This window comes from Micromys minutus (assembly GCF_963924665.1).
Source record: "Micromys minutus genome assembly, chromosome: 9".
NCBI lineage: Eukaryota > Metazoa > Chordata > Mammalia > Rodentia > Muridae > Micromys > Micromys minutus.
In genome coordinates, this window is record NC_137978.1 from 54,995,345 (window position 1) to 55,018,662 (window position 23,318).

General features: G+C 51.4%; 2 protein-coding genes across 2 annotated transcripts; one reads left to right on the forward strand and one right to left on the reverse strand.

The window, feature by feature from the left end:
- The first annotated feature begins 1,145 nt into the window (after positions 1 to 1,145).
- CASP9 (caspase 9) lies at positions 1,146 to 12,494 on the forward strand. Its single transcript, XM_080920676.1, has 9 exons — positions 1,146 to 1,327; positions 2,474 to 2,873; positions 4,566 to 4,600; positions 5,995 to 6,171; positions 6,521 to 6,610; positions 7,775 to 7,922; positions 9,899 to 10,078; positions 10,551 to 10,660; positions 11,803 to 12,494. Exons 1-9 carry the CDS (start codon positions 1,196 to 1,198, stop codon positions 11,893 to 11,895), a joined length of 1,365 nt encoding a protein of 454 aa, XP_080776802.1. The 5' UTR covers positions 1,146 to 1,195; the 3' UTR covers positions 11,896 to 12,494.
- A 651-nt stretch (positions 12,495 to 13,145) lies between these two features.
- Positions 13,146 to 20,131, reverse strand: LOC308424344 (chymotrypsin-like elastase family member 2A; the record flags this gene model as incomplete). Its single annotated transcript, XM_080921265.1, has 8 exons — positions 13,146 to 13,163; positions 15,542 to 15,694; positions 16,666 to 16,811; positions 17,673 to 17,809; positions 18,099 to 18,224; positions 18,629 to 18,726; positions 19,663 to 19,757; positions 20,092 to 20,131. 8 exons carry the CDS (start codon positions 20,129 to 20,131, stop codon positions 13,146 to 13,148), a joined length of 813 nt encoding a protein of 270 aa, XP_080777391.1.
- Positions 20,132 to 23,318: the final 3,187 nt, after the last annotated feature.

Consider the following 23,318-nt stretch of genomic DNA (forward strand, 5'->3'; position numbering starts at 1 on the left):
ACACACTAAAAGAGGGAATCAGCTTCCATTGCAGAAGGTTGTGAGCCATCCTGTGGTTGCTGGGAATTGACTCAGGACCTCTGGAAGAGCAGCCGTTGCTCTTAACCGCTGAGCCATCTCTTCAGCCGCGTTCGATTACTTTTTATGGAAATGACTGGTACAAAACTGAGCGATCAGAGGCAATTCTCTCTGTAAGAGGTGCTGAGGAGGAAAAAGAGAGCGAGATGGAAATCTGTGTGGGCTTAGTTCGTCGAGGCACGACAGCCAGAAAAAAACAACAGGAGGTGAGAGGTTTTACTAGCCGCAGCGGATGGCTTTAGGGACTTGAAAGATGTAGGACAGACGTCTAGACAAGATACCTTCCCTTTCCTCTGGTGACCCTTTGAGTATCTGTATTAGTAGGGTCACTGTGAATTTTGGCCGAGCAATCGCCGCGAGAGGGGAAAAGATACAACAACAGCAAGCGGGTGCAAGGCAGCAGCGCCTGGAACTGTAGGGGCGTCCTGGGGAGAGTCTGGGATGCGAAGGAGGCAGGGAAAGTCACCTGGGTCGCCTGAGGGGCGGAGGGATGTTCCATAGGGCCGCTGCTAGAGGCGGGGCCAGGGAGCGGGAGGCGGGCCAGAGAACTGGGCGAGGGAGGGGCGTGATGGAATAGCTCGTCAGGAAAAGAGTTGGGGGTGGGGCCCGAGTGCCCGGCCTTGGGAGGGATGGAATAGCAAAATGGGGGCGGGTCCTGGAGGCGGGGACAAAGGAAAATCCTGTGGGGCCTAGGGGCGGGGCGAAGGGACCCGGTAGGGCCGGAGTGCCGGTCTGCGAGGAGGGGTGGGTCTTAGGGGGAGAAGCGTTATCTTGAGAGGCAGGCCTTAGCGGGCGGAACGAAGTGACGGAGCCGGACGAAGCACGGACATCTTAGGGCGTGGCGGAGGGGCGTGGCCTGAAATACGGGGGTGGGGGGAATGAGGGAGATGGGGGACTGGTTATGCGGTGAGAGGCGGTGGGAGCTTAGGTGGCTGCGGAGGTAGAGCGGAGTGAGCGCCAGGGACCGGCCTTGGGGCGGGGCGGAGCCGAGTGGACCCGGCGACCGCTGGCCGCAGCGGGATCCCCAGAGGAGCTATGTGGGGGCGGGGCGTGGGTGCCGGGGCGGGACCCGAGGGCCGGAAGCGGACGGAACCCCGGGTCCAGCGATCCGCTCGCCATGGACGAGGCGGACCGGCAGCTCCTGCGGCGATGCAGGGTACGTCTGGTGAGCGAGCTGCAAGTCGCGGAGCTCTGGGACGCTCTGCTGAGTCGAGAGCTCTTCACGCGAGACATGATCGAGGATATTCAGGTGCGCCCCGCCCCCTGTGTCCGCCGCTTTTCCCGCGGCGCCCGTAGGGACAGGGAGGTCGCGGAGAGGTTCCCTGAAGGCACTACGGAGCTCCCGCCCTTTTCTCCCGCTTTGCACCGTGTGCAACCCACGCGCTGGGAAACCATGGTGTGGGAACTCCATTTTTAAAACCTTCCACAGTCCAGCCCTCTTAACCCTCCAGAAGAATCAATAGAAGAACCCAAACACTTAACCCAAACACTTCTTTTGTGGAGTGGTTTGCTAAAGCGATTTGTAACCCGCACCCTGTTAGTACTTGTATTATTTGTCTTTCTCTAGTATAAGGGTCCTAGACACCCACTTTTGCCTTATACTGGCTCACTGTATCAGTCACTTGCTGTCTTTGAACCTCAGTTTCCTGGGCTGTGAAATGCAGCAGTGGTCATCCTGTCCTAGGATAAGTGAGGTAACCAACGCCAAGCACTTTAGGAAGCACTAGGACCCATGTCTTTTTTGGCTGTGCCTTTATCAAGTGCATGTTTTATAAAGGAGTTCAGAAAAGAAGGAAATTGATACGGGTCACACAAAAGGATACAATCAAACATTTGATTACACTTTAGCATCTTTGCTCCAGTTGATGCCTCACCACAGGTCTGAAGAGGGAATATTTCTTTCTGAGATGCTGTGAGTGGCAGGCCCCGGGGAATTGCCTAGAAAGCTGTCTCCAGCATCTGTATTGGAATCTGGCCTGGTCCAGTGAAGGAGGATAGAAGAAAGTGGTTATAGAGTCATGTGGTGAACTACCAGATAATGACAAAAGTAGTCTCAGGAACACTTTCGGAGGGGCCCGTACTGATCAAGGAAAGTGGTTTGAAGGGAAAGCCCTAGTCTTCCAGAAGGCATATCAAGGAGGATCAGAAGCTAAACTGCCCAGGGAGGGGCACCAGCCACCTCTGTCTTCTTCCCGTCTCCAGCTAAGTGTGCTCAGAGCAGTGTCTGACCTAGTGTTGGTAGTGGCAGACTGGAAGGAGAGGAGTGTTCCAGGGGTGCTGCACACACCTGGAACCCCAGCATTCAGGAGGCAGAAGCTATGTGAGAAATAGGATGTAGGGTGAGAGCCACATAGATGTCTCTGGATAACGAATGTCTGGTTTTCTATCCAAACAGCGGGCAGGCTCTGGGTCTCGGCGGGATCAGGCCAGGCAGCTGGTCACAGATCTTGAGACCCGAGGGAGGCAGGCCCTTCCTCTCTTCATCTCCTGCTTAGAGGATACAGGCCAGGGCACCCTGGCTTCCTTCTTGCAAAGCAGTCGGCAAGCAGCCAAGCAGTATCCAGAGGCTGTTAAAACCCTAGACCACCTGGTACCTGTGGTCCTGGGACCCATGGGACTCAAATCAAAGGAGCAGAGAGTAGTGAACCTGGACCAATCACAGCCTGCCTTGGGAAACCTCACCCCAGTGGTGCTGGGGCCGGAAGAGCTCTGGCCTGCTCAGCTCAGGCCAGAGGTTCTCAGACCAGAAGCACCCAGGCCAGTGGATGCTGGTTCTGGTAAAGCGCATGATGTCTGTGAGTATCAAGAGAACTATTTGTGGGTGCGTGCAATGAGGATCTTGGGGCATGACTCTGAGTAGTATTTGTCTTAATGAATGCTCATAGGAGATGGGTGAACTATTCTGGTCAGTCTATAGGAGATGTACCTTAGACAGCTCACCTGAAAAGCAAAAAGAGTCTGATTTGTATTCTCCTTGTTTCTCTCAGTGTTTCCAGAAGGGGCTGTTGCTCCAGGTTTGCCACTGGGTTCTGGTGGGTGTCTGAAATTACCCACACCCGACAGAAGGTGTGGGGAAGCTGATTGCCAGGACTCAGCCCTGCACACCTACATATTGCACGAAGCATACTTCTACCTCCCTGCAGTCCTGCAAAGCAGATACTGTTAGATTCAGCCGTGTCAGCAAGGAAGCAAAGCCCTGGGAAAGTGGAATGATCAGCTTAAGATGTCAAGGCAACAGAATGTAGGGATATGCAGTATGCCAGCTCTCTGTGTGTGTGTATGTGTGTGTGCTTGTGAGCATGTGCACGCACAGGTATGCACAAGTGCACTCAAGTGCACGCCTGCATAGGTGCATCATTGCACATGTGTGGAGGTAGAGCACAGCCTCAGGTGTTGGCCCTCCCTTGCTTGTGACAGACGCTCTTGTTCATCACTACTTGAGTCGGGTTGGCTGGCCTGTGAGCTTCTCGGGGTTCTCTCCCTCTGCCTCCCGTCTCAGTGTACTGCTGGGATCCCAGGTGCTCTGTACTGCATCCAGCTGTGTGTGGGTTCTGGGGAATCCAGACTTCTCAACTGTGTGTCCAGTGCTTTACCCACAAGCCAGCCTCCTAGCTCCTCATAAGGGATTTGACGTCCTCTTTGACATGAATGTTTACTCCTAGTCGCAGCACAGTTCTAAGGAGAAATACTAATCCAAGGGTTGTACATGTGTGTGTATTGTATGCATGCCTGGTGCCCACAGAGGCTACAGTAGGGTTCCATATCTCCTGGAACTGGACTGTGAACTGTGATGTGTTTGCTGGGATTTGAACCTGGATCCTCTGCAAGAACAGCTAGTGCTCTTATCTGCTAAGCCACCTCTCCCCCTTCCCTTACTTACTCTACCTCCCTTATTCCTTTTTTTTTTTTTTAAGATTTATTTATTATATGTAAGTACACTGTAGCTGTCTTCAGACACACCATTAGAGGGCATCAGATCTCATTATAGATGGTTGTGAGCCACCATGTGGTTGCTGGGAATTGAACTCAGGACCTCCGGAAGAGCAGTCAGTGCTCTAAACCACTGAGCCATCTCTCCAGCCTCCCCTTACTTCTTTCTGCTGTGGCATTTCATATCAATGGAATCATGTGCTCTGAATTTCAGCGGCTGGCTTGTTTGCTTTAACATAGCCTCTTGCTCTCCGGGTTACCCAGGGCATTGTGGGTATCACTAGCTGGCTTCTCTTTAGGATATCCCCCAGAGTAGCTGAATCACAGTTTGAGGCTTTTGAATAAGATCTTGGTGAATATTCTTGGCCAGCTCCTTTCAAGGTTGTAAGTCTGTGTTTAACATTGTTGGAGACTCTTAGACACTTCTCTGCACTGGCGGTGTCACGTGACTCCTATCCCAAAGACCCCATTTCTCTATTGTGGGAGCTGTCCTCATAGTTTCTCTGTTCCCAGATGAATGTCAACACCCACATTTCTTCTTTCTCCTGTTTTCCCAGGTGCTCCAGGGAAGACCAGGGGACATGCAGATATGGTGAGTTCTCACGTGATTAGGGTTTGTCTCTCTCCCCCCTAGCCTGGCTGGAGAGTGCGGTTTCAGTCACCACACTCCACGGCTCCTGACCTCAGCCTGAGCACTCTGTCCTGTCTACCCGTCTGCCCCTGTAAAGTCAGAGCTTGAACCTAAAGAAGGTGACAGCCTCTGGGGTGTCCACTCCAGGGCAAGCCAGTCGGGCTGTCCTTATGTATGTACTCTGTAGCCCCCGTGTGCCGGGGACAAGGGGACAAGATGTACCCTGCAGAGCCCTGTGCTAGGGAGAAAAGTTAGGCAGGATATTTAAATAGAGTGATCAGACCCGTGGGCTGAAACTGGCTGTAGAAAGAGGAAGTTCAAGGGCCCCGAGCCTGGGAGAGAGCTGCCTCAGATCAGAGGCTGGGCCCTGGCATGAGACTGCCCTGGTAGAGCCTACCACTTGACCCTCAGCTGAGCCCTGGGCCAGTCCCTCTGGGTGAATGTGCCTGGATTGGTTGGGTATTTTGTTTGATTGTTTTATCTTTTTTGGGACATGGAGAAGGTTCAAGACAGAGTTTCTCTTGTGTAGCCCTGGTTTCCCAGGGACTCACTCTGTAGACCAGGCTGGCCTTGAACTCACAGTTTCACCTGCCTCTGCCTCGCCTTCGTTGGGTGTTTCTAAGGAGTTATTATTTTTATGTATATGGGTGTTCTGCCTACGTGTATGTCTGCAGCCATGTGTGCAGTCCCAGAAGAGAGTGTCACATCTCCTAGAACTGGAGTAACAGAAGGCTGTGAGCCACCATGTGGCACTGGAAATTGAACTAAAGTCCTCTGCAAGAGCAGCCAGTGCTCTTAATTACTGCACCATCTCTCCAGCCTCCCAAATTTGTATTTTTGAAACAAAAGTTTATTATTTAGCTCAAGATATCCTAGAGTCCAATATAAAGCCCCAAATTCACTTTGAACTTACAACAGTCTTCTTCCCAACTTCCCTGGCTTACGTTTTCTTTGGGGAGGGGGTTATTTTATTCCTTTGAGACAGAGTCTCTGCATAGACTAGGCCTGAACACAGAGGTCCCCCCACCTTTGCCATTAACTGTGTGTGCTATCATGCCTTGCTGGGCTTATGTATGGGAGCCACCTAGTGGGGTTATGATTTCCCAATCCCCAGCTAAGATGGCATTCAGTTCTCTCAGGTATGCGGCACACACCTAGCACTTGTCTAGCTGCTCCTTTGGGTTTTCTCACTGGAATGTTGGGTAGGGTCCACACTGCCCCCTCAGTGGAAAGGAAGACCCCATCACGTGTGCTGGCTCTCCAGACCTGACCACTTAAATGGGATCTGGAGTCCCTGTCTCTCCTGAAGGGTGCACTGAGCCCCCTGATGACACTGGGAACCTGTGATCACACAGGCATACATCCTGGACTCGGATCCCTGTGGCCACTGCCTCATCATCAACAATGTGAACTTCTGCCCTTCCTCGGGGCTCAGCACACGCACGGGCTCCAGCGTGGACTGTGAGAAGCTTCTGCACCGCTTCCGCTGGCTGCGCTTCATGGTGGAGGTGAAGAAGGACCTGACTGCCAAGGTACAGTCCCCAGAGGAGCCTCTGTGTCCATAGGACTGTGGAGGTGACATGGCAGCTGGTTCAAGCATCAGATTGGGGGGGTTGGGGGAGGTCTGAGGACTGGCTTTCTTAATGCCAGCCACTTGACCTCCTATGCCTCGGTTTTCCAGTTTAGAAGCAAGAGTGATTTTCCCCACAGAGTTATGGGGGTTAAATGGCCAGTGACTAAGCATAGCACCTTTCCCTCCAAATGACTGTGTCCATCCCTGCTTCAGCACTGGAGCAGAGTGCCGTGTCGTGGCCTTTGTCTGGATCCTTCAAGTCAGATCTCCCCTGGTGCCCCTGCCTTAACTGTAGCCTTCCCTTGTAGAAGATGGTCACAGCTTTGATGGAGATGGCTCACCGCGACCACCGTGCCCTGGACTGCTTTGTGGCGGTCATCCTCTCTCATGGCTGCCAGGTAGGAGGCCTCTCTCCTCCAGGTCCTTGACAGGCTCTGCGGTATCCCTACCCCTTCTGTGTCCATGACCCCCTAGCTTTAGAGGGGAAGTGGTGAGACCTTCGTCCCTCCTGTTGTGTCTTCAGGGCCCTGTGGTCCTCTCAGAAGTTGCCTTGGTGGGTGGGAGGTGGAGGAGAGGTCCTGTCCAGGACGGAGAAGGAAGTTAAGACCTGTCTGCACAGCTCTCCTCCCTGGTTCACAAACCAAATGTGGCTCTCCTGGTTCCCCACGTCTGCTGTGTTCCTTGGAGGATGTTCCAGACCCTTTCCTATCGGCTGGGACATAGGACCTTGGGATCCATCTGGTGCTTGGCCACTAGTGTACTAATTCACTGTGGCTAAGGCCCTACGCCTATCCAGGTCTCAGATCCTTCATGTTCTAAGTTGAGGGTCAGTGAGATGGTTCACCGCGTAAAGGAGCTTGCTGCTGAGCCTGACAACTTGGAATTCACGTGGTGTTGGGAGAGAGCTGACTCCTCCTACAAATTGTTCTCTGACCTCTAACATGCATGGGGGTATCCATATGCATATACACACAATAATGACAACAGTAACAACAGCAAGATAAATGCTGTGCTGTGTTTAGCTGCTTCAGAGGATATGGAGGACCAGAAGGCTGACTATGGAGGGCTAAGTGAGGCCTGGGAATCAGCATTTTGTACACGTCTGTGGGTGATGCTGGCACTGGTGGCATGGGAACAGACTGTCTAGACACAGCTGACCTGCACTCAGGCTCCGTGGCGCCCATAGTTAAGTGAGTCTAGGCCCTTAGACTAGATGCTGACCTGCCTGCTCCATCTTGATTAGTCTGGTGTTCTGGCTTAGGGCCTTCTAAATGTGGACCTCTCACACAAAGCTTTGGGACAGGCCTATGGATTTCTACCTAGCGTCTTTTTTTTTTGTTTTGTTTTTTAGATTTATTTATTTTATGTATATAAGTACACTGTATCTGTCGTCAGACACACCAGAAGAGAGTATTGGATCCCATTACAGATGGTTGTGAGCCACCATGTGGTTGCTGGGATTTGAACTCAGGACCTCTGGAAGAGCAGTCAATGCTCTTAACTACCAAGCCATCTCTCCAGCCCCCTAGTGTCTTTTGTAACCAAGGTACCTTGTCCTCCAGGCCAGCCACCTCCAGTTCCCGGGTGCTGTCTATGGCACAGATGGATACTCCGTGTCCATCGAGAAAATTGTGAACATCTTCAATGGGACCGGCTGCCCCAGCCTGGGAGGGAAGCCCAAGCTGTTCTTCGTCCAGGCCTGCGGTGGTGGTGAGCGGACTCTCGCCTGCTGAGAGCACAGCTGGTGGGGAAGGACCCCACCTTAGCTTCTCACTGCATCTACGGGGTTCTCCATGCACGTCACTGGTATATGTACAGTAGGACTATACACCACAGACCTAGCACCATCTGAGGGGTTGGCTGCAGTGATGTCACGGGTTTGTGTGACCTTGATAGCTTCAGTCCTAGAGTTTCAGTAAAAACAGCAGGGCAGGGGAGCTTGCCATGAAAGCGCAGAGCTCTTGAGTCTGAGCCAGACATGAACACATGTGTGTGCACACATGTGCTCACATTCACACACACACAGACACACATAAAGACACATACACACACAGCAAAGGAGAGAGTAAAATGACCCTTCAGTTGTATTGGTACCATCCCCTGACCTCTGACTTCTAGTTAAGAACCATTTCTACTGTCCCAGGGAAAGTGCACTGAGCCTCAAGGAGAAACTAAAGAATTTAACTCCTGGAACTCCCAGACCCTAGAGATGTGAAGGACTTTGAGGTTTTGCTTTATGCTTGGTGCCTTACTCTGTTTACTGTCTCGATAATCAAACACTATAAGCTAGGTAATACATAAAGGAGGGAGGTTTATTACCTCATGATCTGGAGTTGAAAATCCAGAGCCGTGGTCATGGCTCTGGTGAGGGCTTGTCAAATTCTTGTCGAATTTCAATGTGGTGGGCAGCTTCATGTGACAAGATAGTATCTGTGCTAGCTGCCACCACCTGCACTTCCCCTTCCATCCCCTAATGACTTTTAAGAGATACCACCCTTAAATTTGAACTTCTGTACTTACAAGGTGACTATAAATAGCCATGCTTGGGTAATACCTTTATTTTATACCTCTGACTTTTAAGGTGTGGTGGTACATACATTATTATTATTATTATTATTAATTTTATTTATATCCCAAATGTTGTCCCCCCCAATATTTATTTATTTGCATATGAGTGCTCTATCTGTATGTACACCTGCACACCAGAAGAGGGCATCAGATCTCAGTATATATGGTTGTAAGCCAACATGTGATTTCTGAGAATTAAACTCAGGACCTCTGGAAGAACAGAACAATTTTTTTTTTTTTTAAGATTTGTTTTATGTATATAAGCACACTGTAGCCGTCATCAGACACACCAGAACAGGGCATCAGATCTCATTACAGATGGTTGTGAGCCATCATGTGGTTGCTGGGAATTGAACTCAGGACCTTTGGAAGAACAGACAGTGCTCTTAATCGCTGAGCCATCTCTCTGGCCCACACCTTTAATCCCAGGAATGCTTGAGTTGTACATGTACAGTGCCTGGCTCCTTGGTATAGTTTGGATTCTCTGTTTTGGGATACCATAAAATAATCAGGGTAGTTTAAAAAATACAAATGGTTGGGCCTGTCAGCATAGACCTGTAATCTAATCTCAGCTATATAGGAAGCCAGGGCAGGGTGACCAAAGTTCAAGGCCAGGGCCTGGAGAGATACATCAGTGGCTAAGAGTGCGTGCTGTTGCAGAGAACCCTGTTCAGTTCCCAGGACACACATTGGGCAGCTTCCTGTTCCCTGCACACACTTTGGGCAGCTTCCTGTAACTGTAGGTCCAGGACATCCGACCCCCTCTTCTGGCCATCGTAGGTAACTGCACTCAAGCATATACCCCACCTCCACACACAATAACACATAAACACCATTTATGCCTTTAATCCCAGCACTTGGGAGGCAGAATCAGGTGGATCTCTTGTGAGTTCGAGGCCAGCATGGTCTATAGAGTGAGTTCCAGGACAGCCAGGGCTGCATAAGTGAGACCCTGTCTCAAAACAAGCGCCCTCCGTCAGACCCAGTTTCTGTTTCCTTCCTATTTCGGCACAGCTCCCATGTGAAGCTTCCGGGCCAGGCCTTTCCCTTTCCAGTAGAAGCACCCTGTGCTGCAGTGACCTTAGTGATGCTGGGTGACTTTCTTTTGCTTCCTGCAGAGCAGAAAGACCATGGCTTTGAGGTGGCCTGCCCTTCCTCTCAAGGCAGAGCCTTCGACAGTGACTCTGAGACAGATGCTGTCCCATATCAGGAAGGCCCAAGGACCTTGGACCAGCTGGATGCCGTGTCAAGTTTGCCCACCCCCAGTGACATCCTTGTGTCCTACTCTACCTTCCCAGGTGAGCTCATTGTGCTCCTGCCCCTAGCCCAGGGCACCTATGCCCTGAGCTGTTGTTTCTGCCAGACACAGCCTGTGGGGTCCTCAACAGGTCCTTCATCCCTTCCCCGGCCCCTCTTCAGACTGGCATGCAGATTAAGAGCAGTAATCCTACTTGAGGTTGTCTCGGAGAGCACACTAGGAAGGGGGTGGCACTTCCCTCAGCACAGTGCCTGCCACACAGTGGTAAGGTGTATCCTTCAACTTTCTTGAGACCCCTGGCTTCTCAGAACCTTGATTTCCATGCTGAGAAAAAGGGAGCCACAGCCAATCAGGTGGCGTTGAGGGTGAAGGGTAGTGGGGAGCCAGGGAGATGGTGCCACCCTTGCCGCTCGCCAGTGAAGCACAGTCTGGATCTGGCGACAGCCTGCACAGTTCGCCAAGGACTGTGCCCCTCTGCTCAGAGGCAGAGGTCAGCCTTTCTGTTCCCGCAGGTTTTGTCTCCTGGAGGGACAAGAAGAGTGGCTCCTGGTACATCGAGACCTTGGATGGCGTCCTGGAGCAGTGGGCTCGCTCTGAAGACCTGCAGTCCCTCCTTCTCAGGGTGAGTGCTTCTTCCTGAGGACAGAGGGGCCTGGAGAACAGGGCAGGAGGCCCTAGCAAGATACAAAGGCTGACAGGCCCTAACAGAGAACCAGGGAGTGCTTTGCCTCTCAAATGAGGAAAGTGACCATGGTGGTGACGTTGGTCCTGTTTGCCAAGTGCCATCTTCCCTGCCTATACAGAGGCAGACACCCAGACAGACAGATACCCGGGTTCCAGATGAGAGTTGTCTTAAGTGCCAGGTGGGCTGGCTCAGTGGCAAAAGCTTGGTTCCCTGGAGCCCAGGCAGTCCCCTGAATGCTCTCTTTTTAGATAGGGTCTCATGTAGCCTAGGCTGGCCTAGAGCTTGCTGTGTAGTGGGCAGTGACCTTGAACTTTTGATCCTCCTGCCTGTACTTCATGGGTGCTGGGATTATACATGTTATACACACCCAAATTCATGCAGCGATGGGAGCCAGTGGAGCTACATTCCCAACCCCATGACATTGACTCTTGACCAGCAAGCACTGTAATTCTGTCTAGTGTGTCCCCTTCCTGCAGGCTTCAGTGAGAATGAATAGGGAGGGGCATAACAGTCCCTCCCCTTTCAGGGCATAACAGCCCCTCCCCCCTTTAGGGCATTTGCTCCCAATGTGGACCCTGAGGGTTTCCACTGCTTTGCTCAAATACACACTCTGGGGCTATAGGGGTCACTTTTGGTCCTGAGATGGGATCCTACAGGGCAAGGGACAGCCAGGACCAAGCAGGACACACGTGGTCTCTGGGTTATCTTCCCCCATTTTTTTTGCCCTCCCCCAACCTCTCAGTCTGATTAGACCTGTGAATTTTTGTATTAGAAAACGTGACCAGGCGGTGGTGGCATACTTCTTTAATCCCAGCACTTGAGAGGCAGAGGCAGGGCCAGCCTGGTCTACAGAGTGAGTTCCAGGACAGCCAGGGATACACAGAGAAACACTGTCTAAAACAAAACAAAACTCGAATTTCCCATTCTTTTACAGTAGTTAAGGTGTTTGTTCTATAGCCCTTCTCAGGAGGCTGGAGGTGGAGTCACCTTCAGATGCCCCTTCAGTGGCCCCCTCCTTAGGGCCCCTTCTCAGCCCTTGCTTCAGTCAAGGACACTGCACCCATGGTTCTGTTTTGCAGGTCGCCAATGCTGTTTCTGAGAAGGGGATTTATAAGCAGATTCCTGGCTGTTTTAACTTCCTCCGGAAAAAGCTGTTTTTTAAAACTTCGTGAGGCTGGGGGCTGCTCTCCGCCTCTTTGTTCTCCCCGAGGCCTTCATGGACAAGGTGGCCAAGGCCAGAACTGAACTTCGAAGTGAGGATTTTGAGCTGGGGCAGGCTGCTGACTCCCTTCCCGACACAGACAGGCTCCTGGCAGCTTCCAGGTGGGAGGGAGATGTGGAGCGTTGTGGGGAGAGAAACTTCGGATGCCGCCTGCCCGCTTCACCCGTGGTTAGGGACTGTGGCCTGGAACTCCCAGGCCTTTCTAGAACAGGACTTTTCTGCCAATGTACTACAGACATGTGGGGTTGCATAATCCTGTCATGGGACTGTCCTGAGTGTTGCCGAAGTGTTTTAAGCTCTCTCTGGTCTCCAGCTGCCAGGAGTACCCCTCCTGAGTTCTCCTAACCAGAAATGTCTTCAGACATTGTCATGCGTGCCCTGGGGGTACATTTCAGCACCTGCCCCTGGAGGACCATCGCCCACAGGGGTCTGTGGCTACAGACACACCAGCATCTCTCCTTCCCAGACACACAGTCCAGCTGGCCCAGTGTGAACAGCTGGATCTGGGCTGCATCTCATCGAAGTTTCCAGAAGGGCTAATTCTTCCTTGAGCACATTATTTATTCTTAAACAATAAATCTTAGGCAAAAGAACTGTCTATTCCTTTATCCTCCCCTCCCCCTCTGTTCTTCCCACAAAGGAGACTTGCATTTCCCTGAGCATTTCTCTGTGTCTTCCAAGGTCCCTGCCGGAGCCCAGGAGGTGACTGAGGTGGGAGTCGGGTTCCCACAGATCAGGGCTCCTGTCTGACGGATCTTGGTTATCCTAATGGGACACCCAGTGTCTTCCTTGCTAAGTGAGCCTGGTCCCCAGTTGGCCGTGACCGGCAATAGTGAAGTTCTGGTCCTCCCTGGAGAAGGTGCCATTCCTGTCTTTAAAGCTGTTCTGACTTTCACATATTTTTCTTTCTTTCTGGTTTCCTCTGGTCTTTGCTTTGTGAACATTCACTTGAACTTAGATGGTAGGGGTGCCAAGCCTTGCTTATGTTCCAGTGGGGGAGGGGGTAGCCCAGACTGGCTTCTAAACCTCCTTCCCGCTGCCTCCCATGGGGAGTCCATGGGGATTATAGCTTGTCTCACTGCTTGCAGAGCCCCAAGGTTAATAAGACAGACTCATCCCAGGATGTGATTTGTTAAGTCACTTTATTACTGTTTGCTCTCTGTGGCCTCTCCAAGGTGACAGTTGCAGAGATGTCTTTGGTTAGTATCTTGCAATCACCTGCAGGACACACAGGAGAGTGAAGTCAACTTGAGGGCTGAGCATTGAGTTCAGTGACTCTCAGGGCCAAGGGGTGTGGGCACCATTTTCCTCTCCTGTCAAGAAGGGTCTTAGCCCAGAGTCCTGCAAGGACGTCAGGCTGGGAATCCAGGAATCGATAACGTTTACATCCCAAATGTACAGATGGGTGTGGGTTTTGATATAAATCCTTTCTTTGTTTTTTTCTGAGACTGGGTCACTCTATGTAGCCCTGGCTGTCCTAGAACTTGCCATGTAGACAAGACTGGCCTTGAACTCACAAAGATCCGCCTGCCTCTGCCTCTGAGTACTGGTATTAAAGGTGTGCACCACTACGGGGGCCGATTTGTTTCTTAAGAGGCACTGATGTAGTGTATGGGGTGAAGCTATCACTTGCTTTCCTAGACCAATTAGCAGGATCAAAACTTTTGGGGTGTGTCTTTTCTTGGTGCCAGGATGGAGCCCAGGGTCTCACATACTATGTTCCTTTTTGACTAGAGAGCTGCAGAGTAACCCTTGAGCTTTTGGGGTGTTGTTGTTGTCTTTTGAGATGGCGTTTCTCATAACTTGGGATGGCTTCAAAGTTTCTGTGTAGCCAAGGATGACCTTCCTGATGCTCCCACCTGCACCTATGGTTCCTCTTGGGTCTACACCAGCGGAACTTCGAGTTTTTGTAGCACAAGCCCGAAGATCAGAGTACAAGGATCTGTGTCCAAGGTTGCCCACTGCAGCAGCGTGGGTGTTAGAAACAGAACCCAGGGCCAAGTGGTGGGCACACACCTTCAATCCCAGCACAGGCAGGGCAGGAGGCAGAGGCAGGTGGATCTTTGTGAGTTTGAGGTTTGCTTTCCCCTTTTGGTCTTCCTGACTCCTGCCCTCCGCAATCTGCCTTGCTGTGTCTGCCTTCGGCTGGGAACAGCAGGTGCTAGGACAACAGTTCACATTCTGGGTCCCAGAAGGTGGCACCAGGCTCAGCTGTGTCTTAACTAGTGCAGCAGCTGGGACTACAAAAGAGGACCCAGGATCTGGCTGAGACAAAGCCCAGAAGCAGCTTTTCACCCAATCATTGAGGGTCCTTTGAAATGCTCTAAGCTGGCTTTAGATTTCCTTCTGTCAAAATTTAGTCATGGCTCTCTTCCCCATTTCACAAATTAAAATGAAAAAAAAAAAAAAAAAAAAAAAACTCCCAAAACCCTTGATTTTCCGTTTTCCTCTTAATGAGGGGGAAAAAAACTTTAAAAAAATGAATAAGTAAAAAAATAAAAAGAAAAAGCATTTACTTGCTCTGTGTGTGTGTGTGTGTGTGTGTGTGTGTGTGTGTGGCTTGACACCAAGCTCCTTTATCCCACAGATTCATTTCTGAGTCCTGACAAACTTTCTTGGGAGTAGTTTCTGAGTAGTTGTGGGCCGGACAGACCCAGCAGACAGACAAAGGACTGAGAAGCGGGCAGATGAGAGCAGACGAACTTGGAAGCCCCTATGGCTGCCTCCGACAGCTGCTGGCCCCCCTCTGGCATAAACCCGTAGCTGCCTGCTCATATTTGCTTTTCCAACTGGAGATAATGAGCCAAGGGCAGCTTCCCTTCCCTGTGGGCGCTGCCACACGGGCCACCACCCTTGCTGCTCTGTCATACAGCTGGTTGTATCTGCCGAGGAGTCTGGCTCAGTTCAAGTCCCATTTTACAGAAAAGCAAACCAGGGGTGTGGATTAGAATATACTCTATGGGCAGAGTCCTGTCCCTTCCCACTATCCGTCTCCAGACTCTGCGTTCCTCCATCCTCACCCAGGGTCCCTTGACTGCCAGTTTCCTGCTGTTCTGGCTGCCTCCTGAAGGACTAACTGCTGCCTGTATCCTCAACTGCTCTGGCTGGCCAGCGTGCCTCAGTGTTCTTCCTGACTCCGCCTCTCCAGCACTGAGATTACAAGCACCTGCTACCATGCTTAGCTTTTTACGTGGTTCCCGGGGATTGAACTCTGGTCCTTGTATTTGTAAGGCACTCGCTTCACTGCCTAGCATAATATGTGATCATTGTGGTAGAAGGGAAATTGAGCTTCCAGGAAAGGGCTTTCTGGGGCAGAGATTAACTTAATCCCATTTGCCTGGGAGTGGCCCTACCTAGAAATGAATAAATAGTCCTTTGTCTTGGGGTGGGGCGGAGCACACCTCGGGGAATTACGTGCTAAAAACTAAGGTTGTAGGGGGTCTCAAGCTAGGCGTGGGCTTTGTAGATAAATGTCACTGAGGCACCGGAGGGACTAGGCTTATAAACCCATCAAAAGAAATGAAATCCACTTGCTGGTCCTGGGAACCCCAGCAGGCCTCCTGGCAGGCTGTGGGCTCAGGGATGGTGGAACTTACCAAGTTGATCCAATCAATGTAGTTGGAGACCCTGGTGAAGACGGATGGCTTGCGGGGGTAGTTGCAGCCCAGAGTAGAGCCAAAGCTCACGATCCCGTGCACCTGCCATTGGCCGTTAGATGCCAGGCAATTCAGTGGTCCACCGGAGTCGCCCTGAGGAAGCCAGAGTTGGGCATGAAGGGGGGGAAAGGGGGGCCAGTGGGGCCTGGTTATTGTATATTGTTCAGTGAGGTCAGTGTCCCCTGAAGCCAGCCTTACGGTCACACACAGGTGGTGCTATTGTACCTCCAGGAGCTGGTATTCATTTCTGGATACGGATCCTCGAAATGCGCCTTTCCTGCTTCTGCCTCATAAATGCTGCTGTTACAGGTGTGGACTACCATGTCATGGCTCACCGTTTATTTATGTATTTACTTATTTGTTTATTTTTTTTTAAAAAAACATGGTTATTCCATTTAGCGCAGGCTGCACTGAAATGTGCAACAATCCGCCTGCCTCCCCCTTCCTAGGGCAGAGGCAGTAGGTATGTGCCCCAAGTTGGCAGCTATGTCCTTTCTATGCCTCTTCTCGCTTCACCCTCACGAGAGAGCCCATCAGTCCAGCAAGAGTTTCTCCGGTTCACTAGAGAAGGCGAGTGTTCAGAGGCTGGGACTTGCCTGAGGGAGATCATGGTGTGCACACACACTCTGTGTGTGTGTGTGTGTGTGTGTGTGTGTGTGTAGTCAAGGCACTGACTGCATCTGAAGTCGTGTGGGTCTCCCTTCCCCCTCTGTCTTCCTTCCTCTGCAGAATCTGCCTGTACCAAGTCCCTTGGTTCCTGACACTGTCTTTAAGTAGACTTCTGTAGCCGTTACTGTGGGATGGCAGAAATGAGAGACTTGGATGACTGAAGACTTCCTAGCACTTAGGCAACGGGAATGCTACAGGGGGATGGTACTTCTAACATCTTTCCTGGGGACGAGGAGAACGAAGGTCAGGTTCGGAAACATTCCAGAACAGTTTCCAGGGCTCCTGCCCAGTAAGGAGGGAGAAGATGGATCCCAGGACACCCCCTGACCGCCAACTCCCCCTACGCCACCCCCACGCTTTGCTGTAGACCGGGACACCTGATTGCGGATACTCACATTGCAACTGGAGATCACACCGTCGCCACCGGCGCACAACATGGTGGTCTTCACGGAGCTTCCCCACCAGCTGGCGCTGGAGCAGGTGGCATAGTTCACAACCAGCAGGCGGCCCTGCTGCAGGACATCAGCAGCGGGTCCGTTACCTGAATGAGACCACGGAGAGAAGGTATGAGGGGGCGAAGAGACTCCCATGTGAGGAGAAAACAATGGGATTGCCAGGGATGGGCTTGCGGTGAAAACGTGAAGACCTGAGTTCAAATCCCTAGCGCGTGTGGAAAGAGCCAAGTATGACCGTGGGGGTGGGGACGGAGATTGGATTTCTGGAGCTTTCTAGCCATGATCACAAAATGGGGGTACGTGAGAGAGATGCACCGCTGCTGCGTCTTCTGTCCACCCCCTTCCTTTCTGGTCCAGGGTACTTTCTCCCACCCGCAAGGTTGCTGCAGACCGCCATATTGGTTTGCATTGTATCCTCAACTGATTGGTTGGTGTTTGGGCTATTGGTGATTGGTTCAGGGTGAGCCAATGAGCTCCTTTCTCTGGGATTCTGGCGTGGGTAGTGGCTGCCATTTTCTCTTACGTGGAGAAAGATGAGGTGGAAAAGGCACTCTGAAGGAGAGTTTATGGTTTCTTACAGGCTCCAAGTTCCTTGACCTAGGATGTTCCTGACATCTAGCTATGTGTCTACCCTTGGGTTAGAATTCCTCTTTTTGCTGGGCTAGTTCCATAGGTTTCTCTTACTTTGCTTTAAGAGGGAGCTGCCTGGAGCCTTCTAACTGGGAAAAAAAAATACTCTGCGGTCAAGGTAGTTTTCCTCATGGCCCCAGTGACATTGCCTACATCACTGTCATAGCTGGCCAGAATAAAGTTCGTTTCATTTTCCCCGTGTGTGTGTCCATGTGGAGGTCAGTAGTCAACGTCTAGTGCAGTGGTTCTCAACCGTCCTAATGCTGCGACTCTTTAATACGCACAGTTCCTCATGTTATGGTAACCCCCCAACTTACTCTGCAGCCGGCCCCAGCCTGTGACATAACAGGCGAAGTTGGCTGGGAGAATAGTGCCAGCGGTTGGGAGGCAGGCCGTCTGGATCTTGCTGCTCAGGGACACTGGGCTGGCCAGTTTGACCATGGCAATGTCATACCTGGGTCAGGAAAAAAGGTTCCGTTCTAGCTTTGTCATTTCCCATGGATGACCTTGGTTGGCCCAGTTGGCAGGATAGCAGGATCTCCCACGATCTTTGCTTCTCCCTCCTCTGATAACTCCACTATTCCTACCCCTGTGGCAGCTATGGGGGGTGGGGGAGTGGCTCCACCTCTAGGAAGCGAGAGCTCCTTCCCTTCCCTACAGAAGAGGCAGAGGAGGGGTATGTCGACCCCTCTCTGTGCTGTCACCCACCCTTCCCTGAGAGCACCAGACGGGACAGAACGTACCCATTGGAGAGTTGCTGGTTCCACTTCTCATGGACCACAAGCTTAGAGACCTGAACAGCCACTGAGCCAGACTCCGCGGTGGAGAGGCTGTGTTTGCCCAGCACTACGCGGTAGGTCTTAGAGTTGCTGTGAGGGGCAGAGAGAGAGATCAGTGGCCTCTTCCTCCCCCTCTTCCCCTACCCTGACCCCCTCCCCGCCTGTCTCTGTGAACCCCAGTCCAGAGTGCTATCAAGGAAGCAGCCCCTGGCCCAGGACCATCGTTGGTTTTCCCAGGAAGTCAGGCAGGCACTTCTTCCTCTAAATCCTACTGGTACAGGGCGTTCCGTGCATGCAGTGTGTGGACAGGGGAACTTGACGGTCCGGAACCACCAAGAGACTTGCGCCTGCGCCTTAGGCAGGCGTGTGAGGGTTCTCTCCAGCCTCCTTTACAGCAGGTGGATCCGTTTGGGGAATCCGTGCTCTAGGGCTGAGTGCCACTCCATGACACCCTGAACAACCAGGTGAGCAGGGCGCAACGGGTGTTCAGTTACCTGATGCAGTGGGCAGCTGTCAGAACCCAGTTGTTGGTGACCAGGGAGCCTCCGCAGGTGTGTTGCCACTTTCCAAGGGAAAGGACCTGCAGGGAGACCTAGGATTCGGGGAAAGAGCAGGTGCGTTGGTGAGAGAAACTGGTTTCTCAGTTCTCCATGGTTTGACATCAGGCAGGGGCAGGCAAGGTGGGCAGAGCGTTCAAGCCATTTTCCATACTTAAAGGGATATCTCTAGACCTCCAACCACTGAGATAAAAATGTTTTCCTCACTGCCACACGGGGTCTGTTGGTACATAGCCACGGATGATGCCCTCCCTTTACCTCCTGAGTGCCAGCGCTACAGATGTGTGCCACTAAACCCAGTTCAGATACATTTAGTGCTTTATAGAAAACCAGTAAGACAAAAGCCAGCTATCGTTGTATGAGTCTGTGCTTGGGAGGTGGAGACAGAGAGTAAAGGACAGTCATAGAGCCTGGGCTATATGAAACCCTGTCTCAAAGCAGCAGCAAAACCTAACACAAATCTACGATGAACAAAAGTTGTAAAAATTTCACTAAGTAGGGCACGATATGTCTGTAATTTCAACACTCAGGGTGCTGGCTGAGACGGGAGGAAGGAGAATTCCAGGCCAGCCTGGGCTACCTAGTGAACCTGCCTTGGGGCACTTAGCCCAACCCCCATCCTATGTTTTCTTTCATTTCTGACAGAGTCTTGCCATGTCGCCCAGGCTGAACTCCCCGCCCCCAATCTTCCTAATCCACCTCCCGAGAGCCGAGATTGCAGGTGTGGGTCACCCACATTTTCTCAGGGCACAGAAGCCAGAAAAACCCTTTCCTAACCTAAGTCTGATGAAAACTATGCTCTGCCCAGACCCTCTTGAGGTTCCTACAGCATCTCTTTGACCTTGCAAGCATTCACGAAGTAACCTTTCCCTCAGCCCCCGAACTGGCCGAGCTGCTTGTGCTGCCCTCTCTGTTTCCCCAGGCCTCATCTTTGCTTGCACAATAGACCCACTGGTGTGTGGCTGACTCACCTGCCAGGGCCAGCTGTTGGGTGTGGCTTCCTGACCTCCAACAACCCTGCTCACATCCTGCCGGACCTCATAAGTGGGGGTCCCGCAGCTGAGAGCTGTGGAGAGAGGATTGAGAGGGGATTGTGTTGGTTGGGAACGGGATGTGTGGACATACCCGAACCCCAACAGGAAACCCTTGCTTTGGAATGTTCTTTGAGGTCCATGAGTCCTGAGCTTCACCCTACTTCCTAGCTCGCCTTTGAATTTGTTGGGTAACTGAAGCTGGCCTGAAACTTGTGACCCTCTTCTCTTAGGCTCCTGAGGCTGACACAAGGGGTGTGTCACCATGCTCTGCTCCATGTGGCCTATAACTGAGGGACCGGAGAGGGGACAGCTGCTGGAGGGACGGGGAGGAGGCTCCCGGTCCCAGCTTCACCAGACAAAGGTTACCTCCAGCCACCAGGGCGCAAAGCAGCAGTGTCCTGATCATGGTGTGTCCGGGGACGTCTGGCTGTCTGGCCCTGGGTAAGCTTCGTTTTATGAGGAGCCTTATCAGCCAGAGAAGCAGGAGGAGTATGCAAGGTGGAGATTTTCCCAAAGCCCAGTGGAATAAAGAGCTGGAGTCCAAATGTTTGTTTGGTTTGGGTTTTTTTTTTTCTATTTATTTGTCATCCTCTAAGTACATTGAGAAACATGCCAAAAATTGGTACTGACGCTTGGCTGTGCTGGGTATGCCAGCACACACCTGGAACCCCAGCTTCGGGGAGGTTGAGACAGGATGATCAGGAGTTAAGATCATCCATGGCTACATAGAGTGCTCGGGCCAGCCTGGGCTACACAAGACTGTTTTCACCAATCCCTCCCCCCAAACAGGAATAACAACTACCACCACAAAAGATTCTATTTGCTTTCAAGAGATGGCTACATGTTAGGGGAGGGTGCTCTTGTTCTAGCTCAACCCCTACTGCCCTGGAATAGGTAGAACCTTTGTTTATGGTCACCAGGGTCATGAAAGCAGCCATTTTGCTTGTTCTTGGGGTTGCTTTTTCTGAAGAAAACATTAGATCATCTTGTGAAGCATCCAGTTTGAGGCCAGCCTGGTCTACAAAGTGGCTTTAAGGACAGCCAGGGCTACACAGAGAAACCCTGTCTCAAACAAACAAATGAACAAGGAAGGAGAGAGGGGCGAGGGGGGGGGGAGAGAGGGGCGAGGGGGGGGTGAGAGGCAACTTCCCAAGTCTACCATAAAGGTTAAAAGCATCCACTTCTCTGGAAATCAGTCTGGTAGCACCTCAGAAAATTGAACATAGGATCTGAGGATCCAGCTATACCACTCCTGGGCATACACCTAAAAGATGCTCCAACACACAAGGACACATGTTCTAGTTCATAGCAGCCTTATTTATAAAAGCCAGGAGCTGGAAAGAACCCAGATGTCCTTCAACAGAGGAATGGATACAGAAAATGTACATTTTCACAATGGAGTACTATTCGGCAATTAAAAGCAATGAGTTCATGAAATTCTTAGGCAAATGGATGGATCTAGAAAATACCATCCTAAGTGAGGTAACCCAGTCACAAAAACACACCTTGGTATGCACTCACTGATAAGTGGATATTAGCCCAAAAGCTCGGATACAACTCACAGACCACATGAAACTCAAGAAGAAGGAAATGTGCTTCTTAGAAGGGGGAACAAAAATATTCTCAGGAGGAAATATGGAGACAAAGCTTGGAGCAGAGACTGAAGGAAAGGCCATCCAGAAACTGCTCCACCTGGAGATCCGGCCTGTATTCAGCCACCAAACCCCAACAATATTACTGATGCCAAGAAGTGCTTGCTGACAGGAGCCTGATATAGCTGTGTCCTGAGAGGCTCTGCCAGAGCCTGACAAATACAGAGGCAGATGCTCACAGCCAACCACTGAACTGAGAACGGGGTCCTTAATGAAGGAGTTAAAGAAAGAATTGAAGGAGTTGAAGGGGTTTGCAACTCCATAAGAACAAGATCAACCAACTAGAGCTTCAAGGGATTAAACCACTATCCAAAGAGTACACATGGACAGACCCTTGGTTCCAGCTGCGTATGTAGCAGAGGATGGCCTTGTTGGGCATCAGTGGGAAGAGAAGCCCTTGGAAGAAGGCTTGATGCCCCAGTGTAGGGGACTGTCGGGGTGTGGAGGTGGGAAGAGGTGGGTGGGTGGGGGGTACACTAATAAAAGCAAGGATGGGGGTGATGAGGGGAGACCAGGAAAGGGGATAACATTGAAATGTAAATAAAACATATCCAATAAAATCAGTTTAAAAAAAAAAAAAGAAGAAGCATCCACGTTGTTTTGGTCAATTGGGATCGGTTGGATCCAGGGATTCAATCCCTTGTAAAACTGAGTTAAAGATTTAAGCAACACACCCCATTCTGTCCTCTTTCTGATGCTTTCTGTGCTGTTCAATAAAGACAGAGTGAAGCCCTTTGTGAGGGACAGACAGTCACCCAACAACAGACACAGGCACAGAACATACAAAAGAGATGGTCTCACAGGGACAGATACAGACACAGGGACAGACAGATTCACAAGACAGCCTCCAGGCAGGCACAAGTTCAGACTTACACAGCAGACAGGCACTCTTCTTGAGGTGTCGGCTTTGAGATCAAAATTAATTTCCTCTAGACAAAAATCTCTGAACAAACAGTAGTTTGGCACTTGCTGTGAGCTTGTCCTGTGACCCTGGGCAAAGCAGGCAGGCTCTCCACCTGAAGGTTGTCTATCTACAAAATGGAAGGAAACATACGCTCAGTCTCTGTCTCTCTGTCCCACCCCTTCGATACCAATCCCAGTTTCGATAACCAAAAGTGACTGTGATCATTCCTACATGCACCCTGGGGAACAAGCCCACGCCTCTGCGGTTTCCTCTCCATTTTGTGGTTGGAGCCTCAGATCATTTCTGGAGAACTTAAGGTCATTCTTCCCAACAAGCTGATGTGGCTTGCCTCTGGTCACGTGACCGCCCTAGAACCCAGTGCCTGGTGGGGAAGGGGATGTAGCGCAGGGATGGGTGGAGCCTGCGGCAGGGAGGCTTCATCCAGATCACTTTCCCCGGGACTAAGGCTGGGCTGCATGTGAATCCAATTGAGGCTTCTGTGCCGAGAGGGAACATCGAGGAACCACTGCAGCCTCCAGTCCCCCAAGCCCCACCCCCCAGCCCTGGCACTTTGGATAGTGTGACTATCTAGCAAGTTCAAAACTGGGCTGTGTGACCTTGAACTCCTGCAAGTGGAGCAGAGACGCAGATGGAACCTTCTCATGACTCAGAGCCGTTTCTCCGAGAAGCCAGCTGGCTGGCTCCCTGGCTCGGGGCCTGGGCTCAGCCTGGGCATGTCTGTGTGGGCTGTCTGGAGGTCCCAGCCTATCCTGCTGGCGATTGGAAAGTTGGAAAGTTAGAACTCTCATAAGGACCTTGGTCTCCAGATTCGGCACCTGCAGCACATTATCTCGCACATTATCTCGGGTGAAATGTTGGCTTGGCACTAGGACATGTGCTGTCTTACTGTTCATTAAGGACAGCCTCAAAGCCTATGCTCTTGACCCTGACTGTGGCAGAGACTGGATTCTCAGAAGGAGAGCTGGGTAAACTCTGTGTGTGTGTGGATGAAACTGTGTATGTATGTGTGTGTGTGT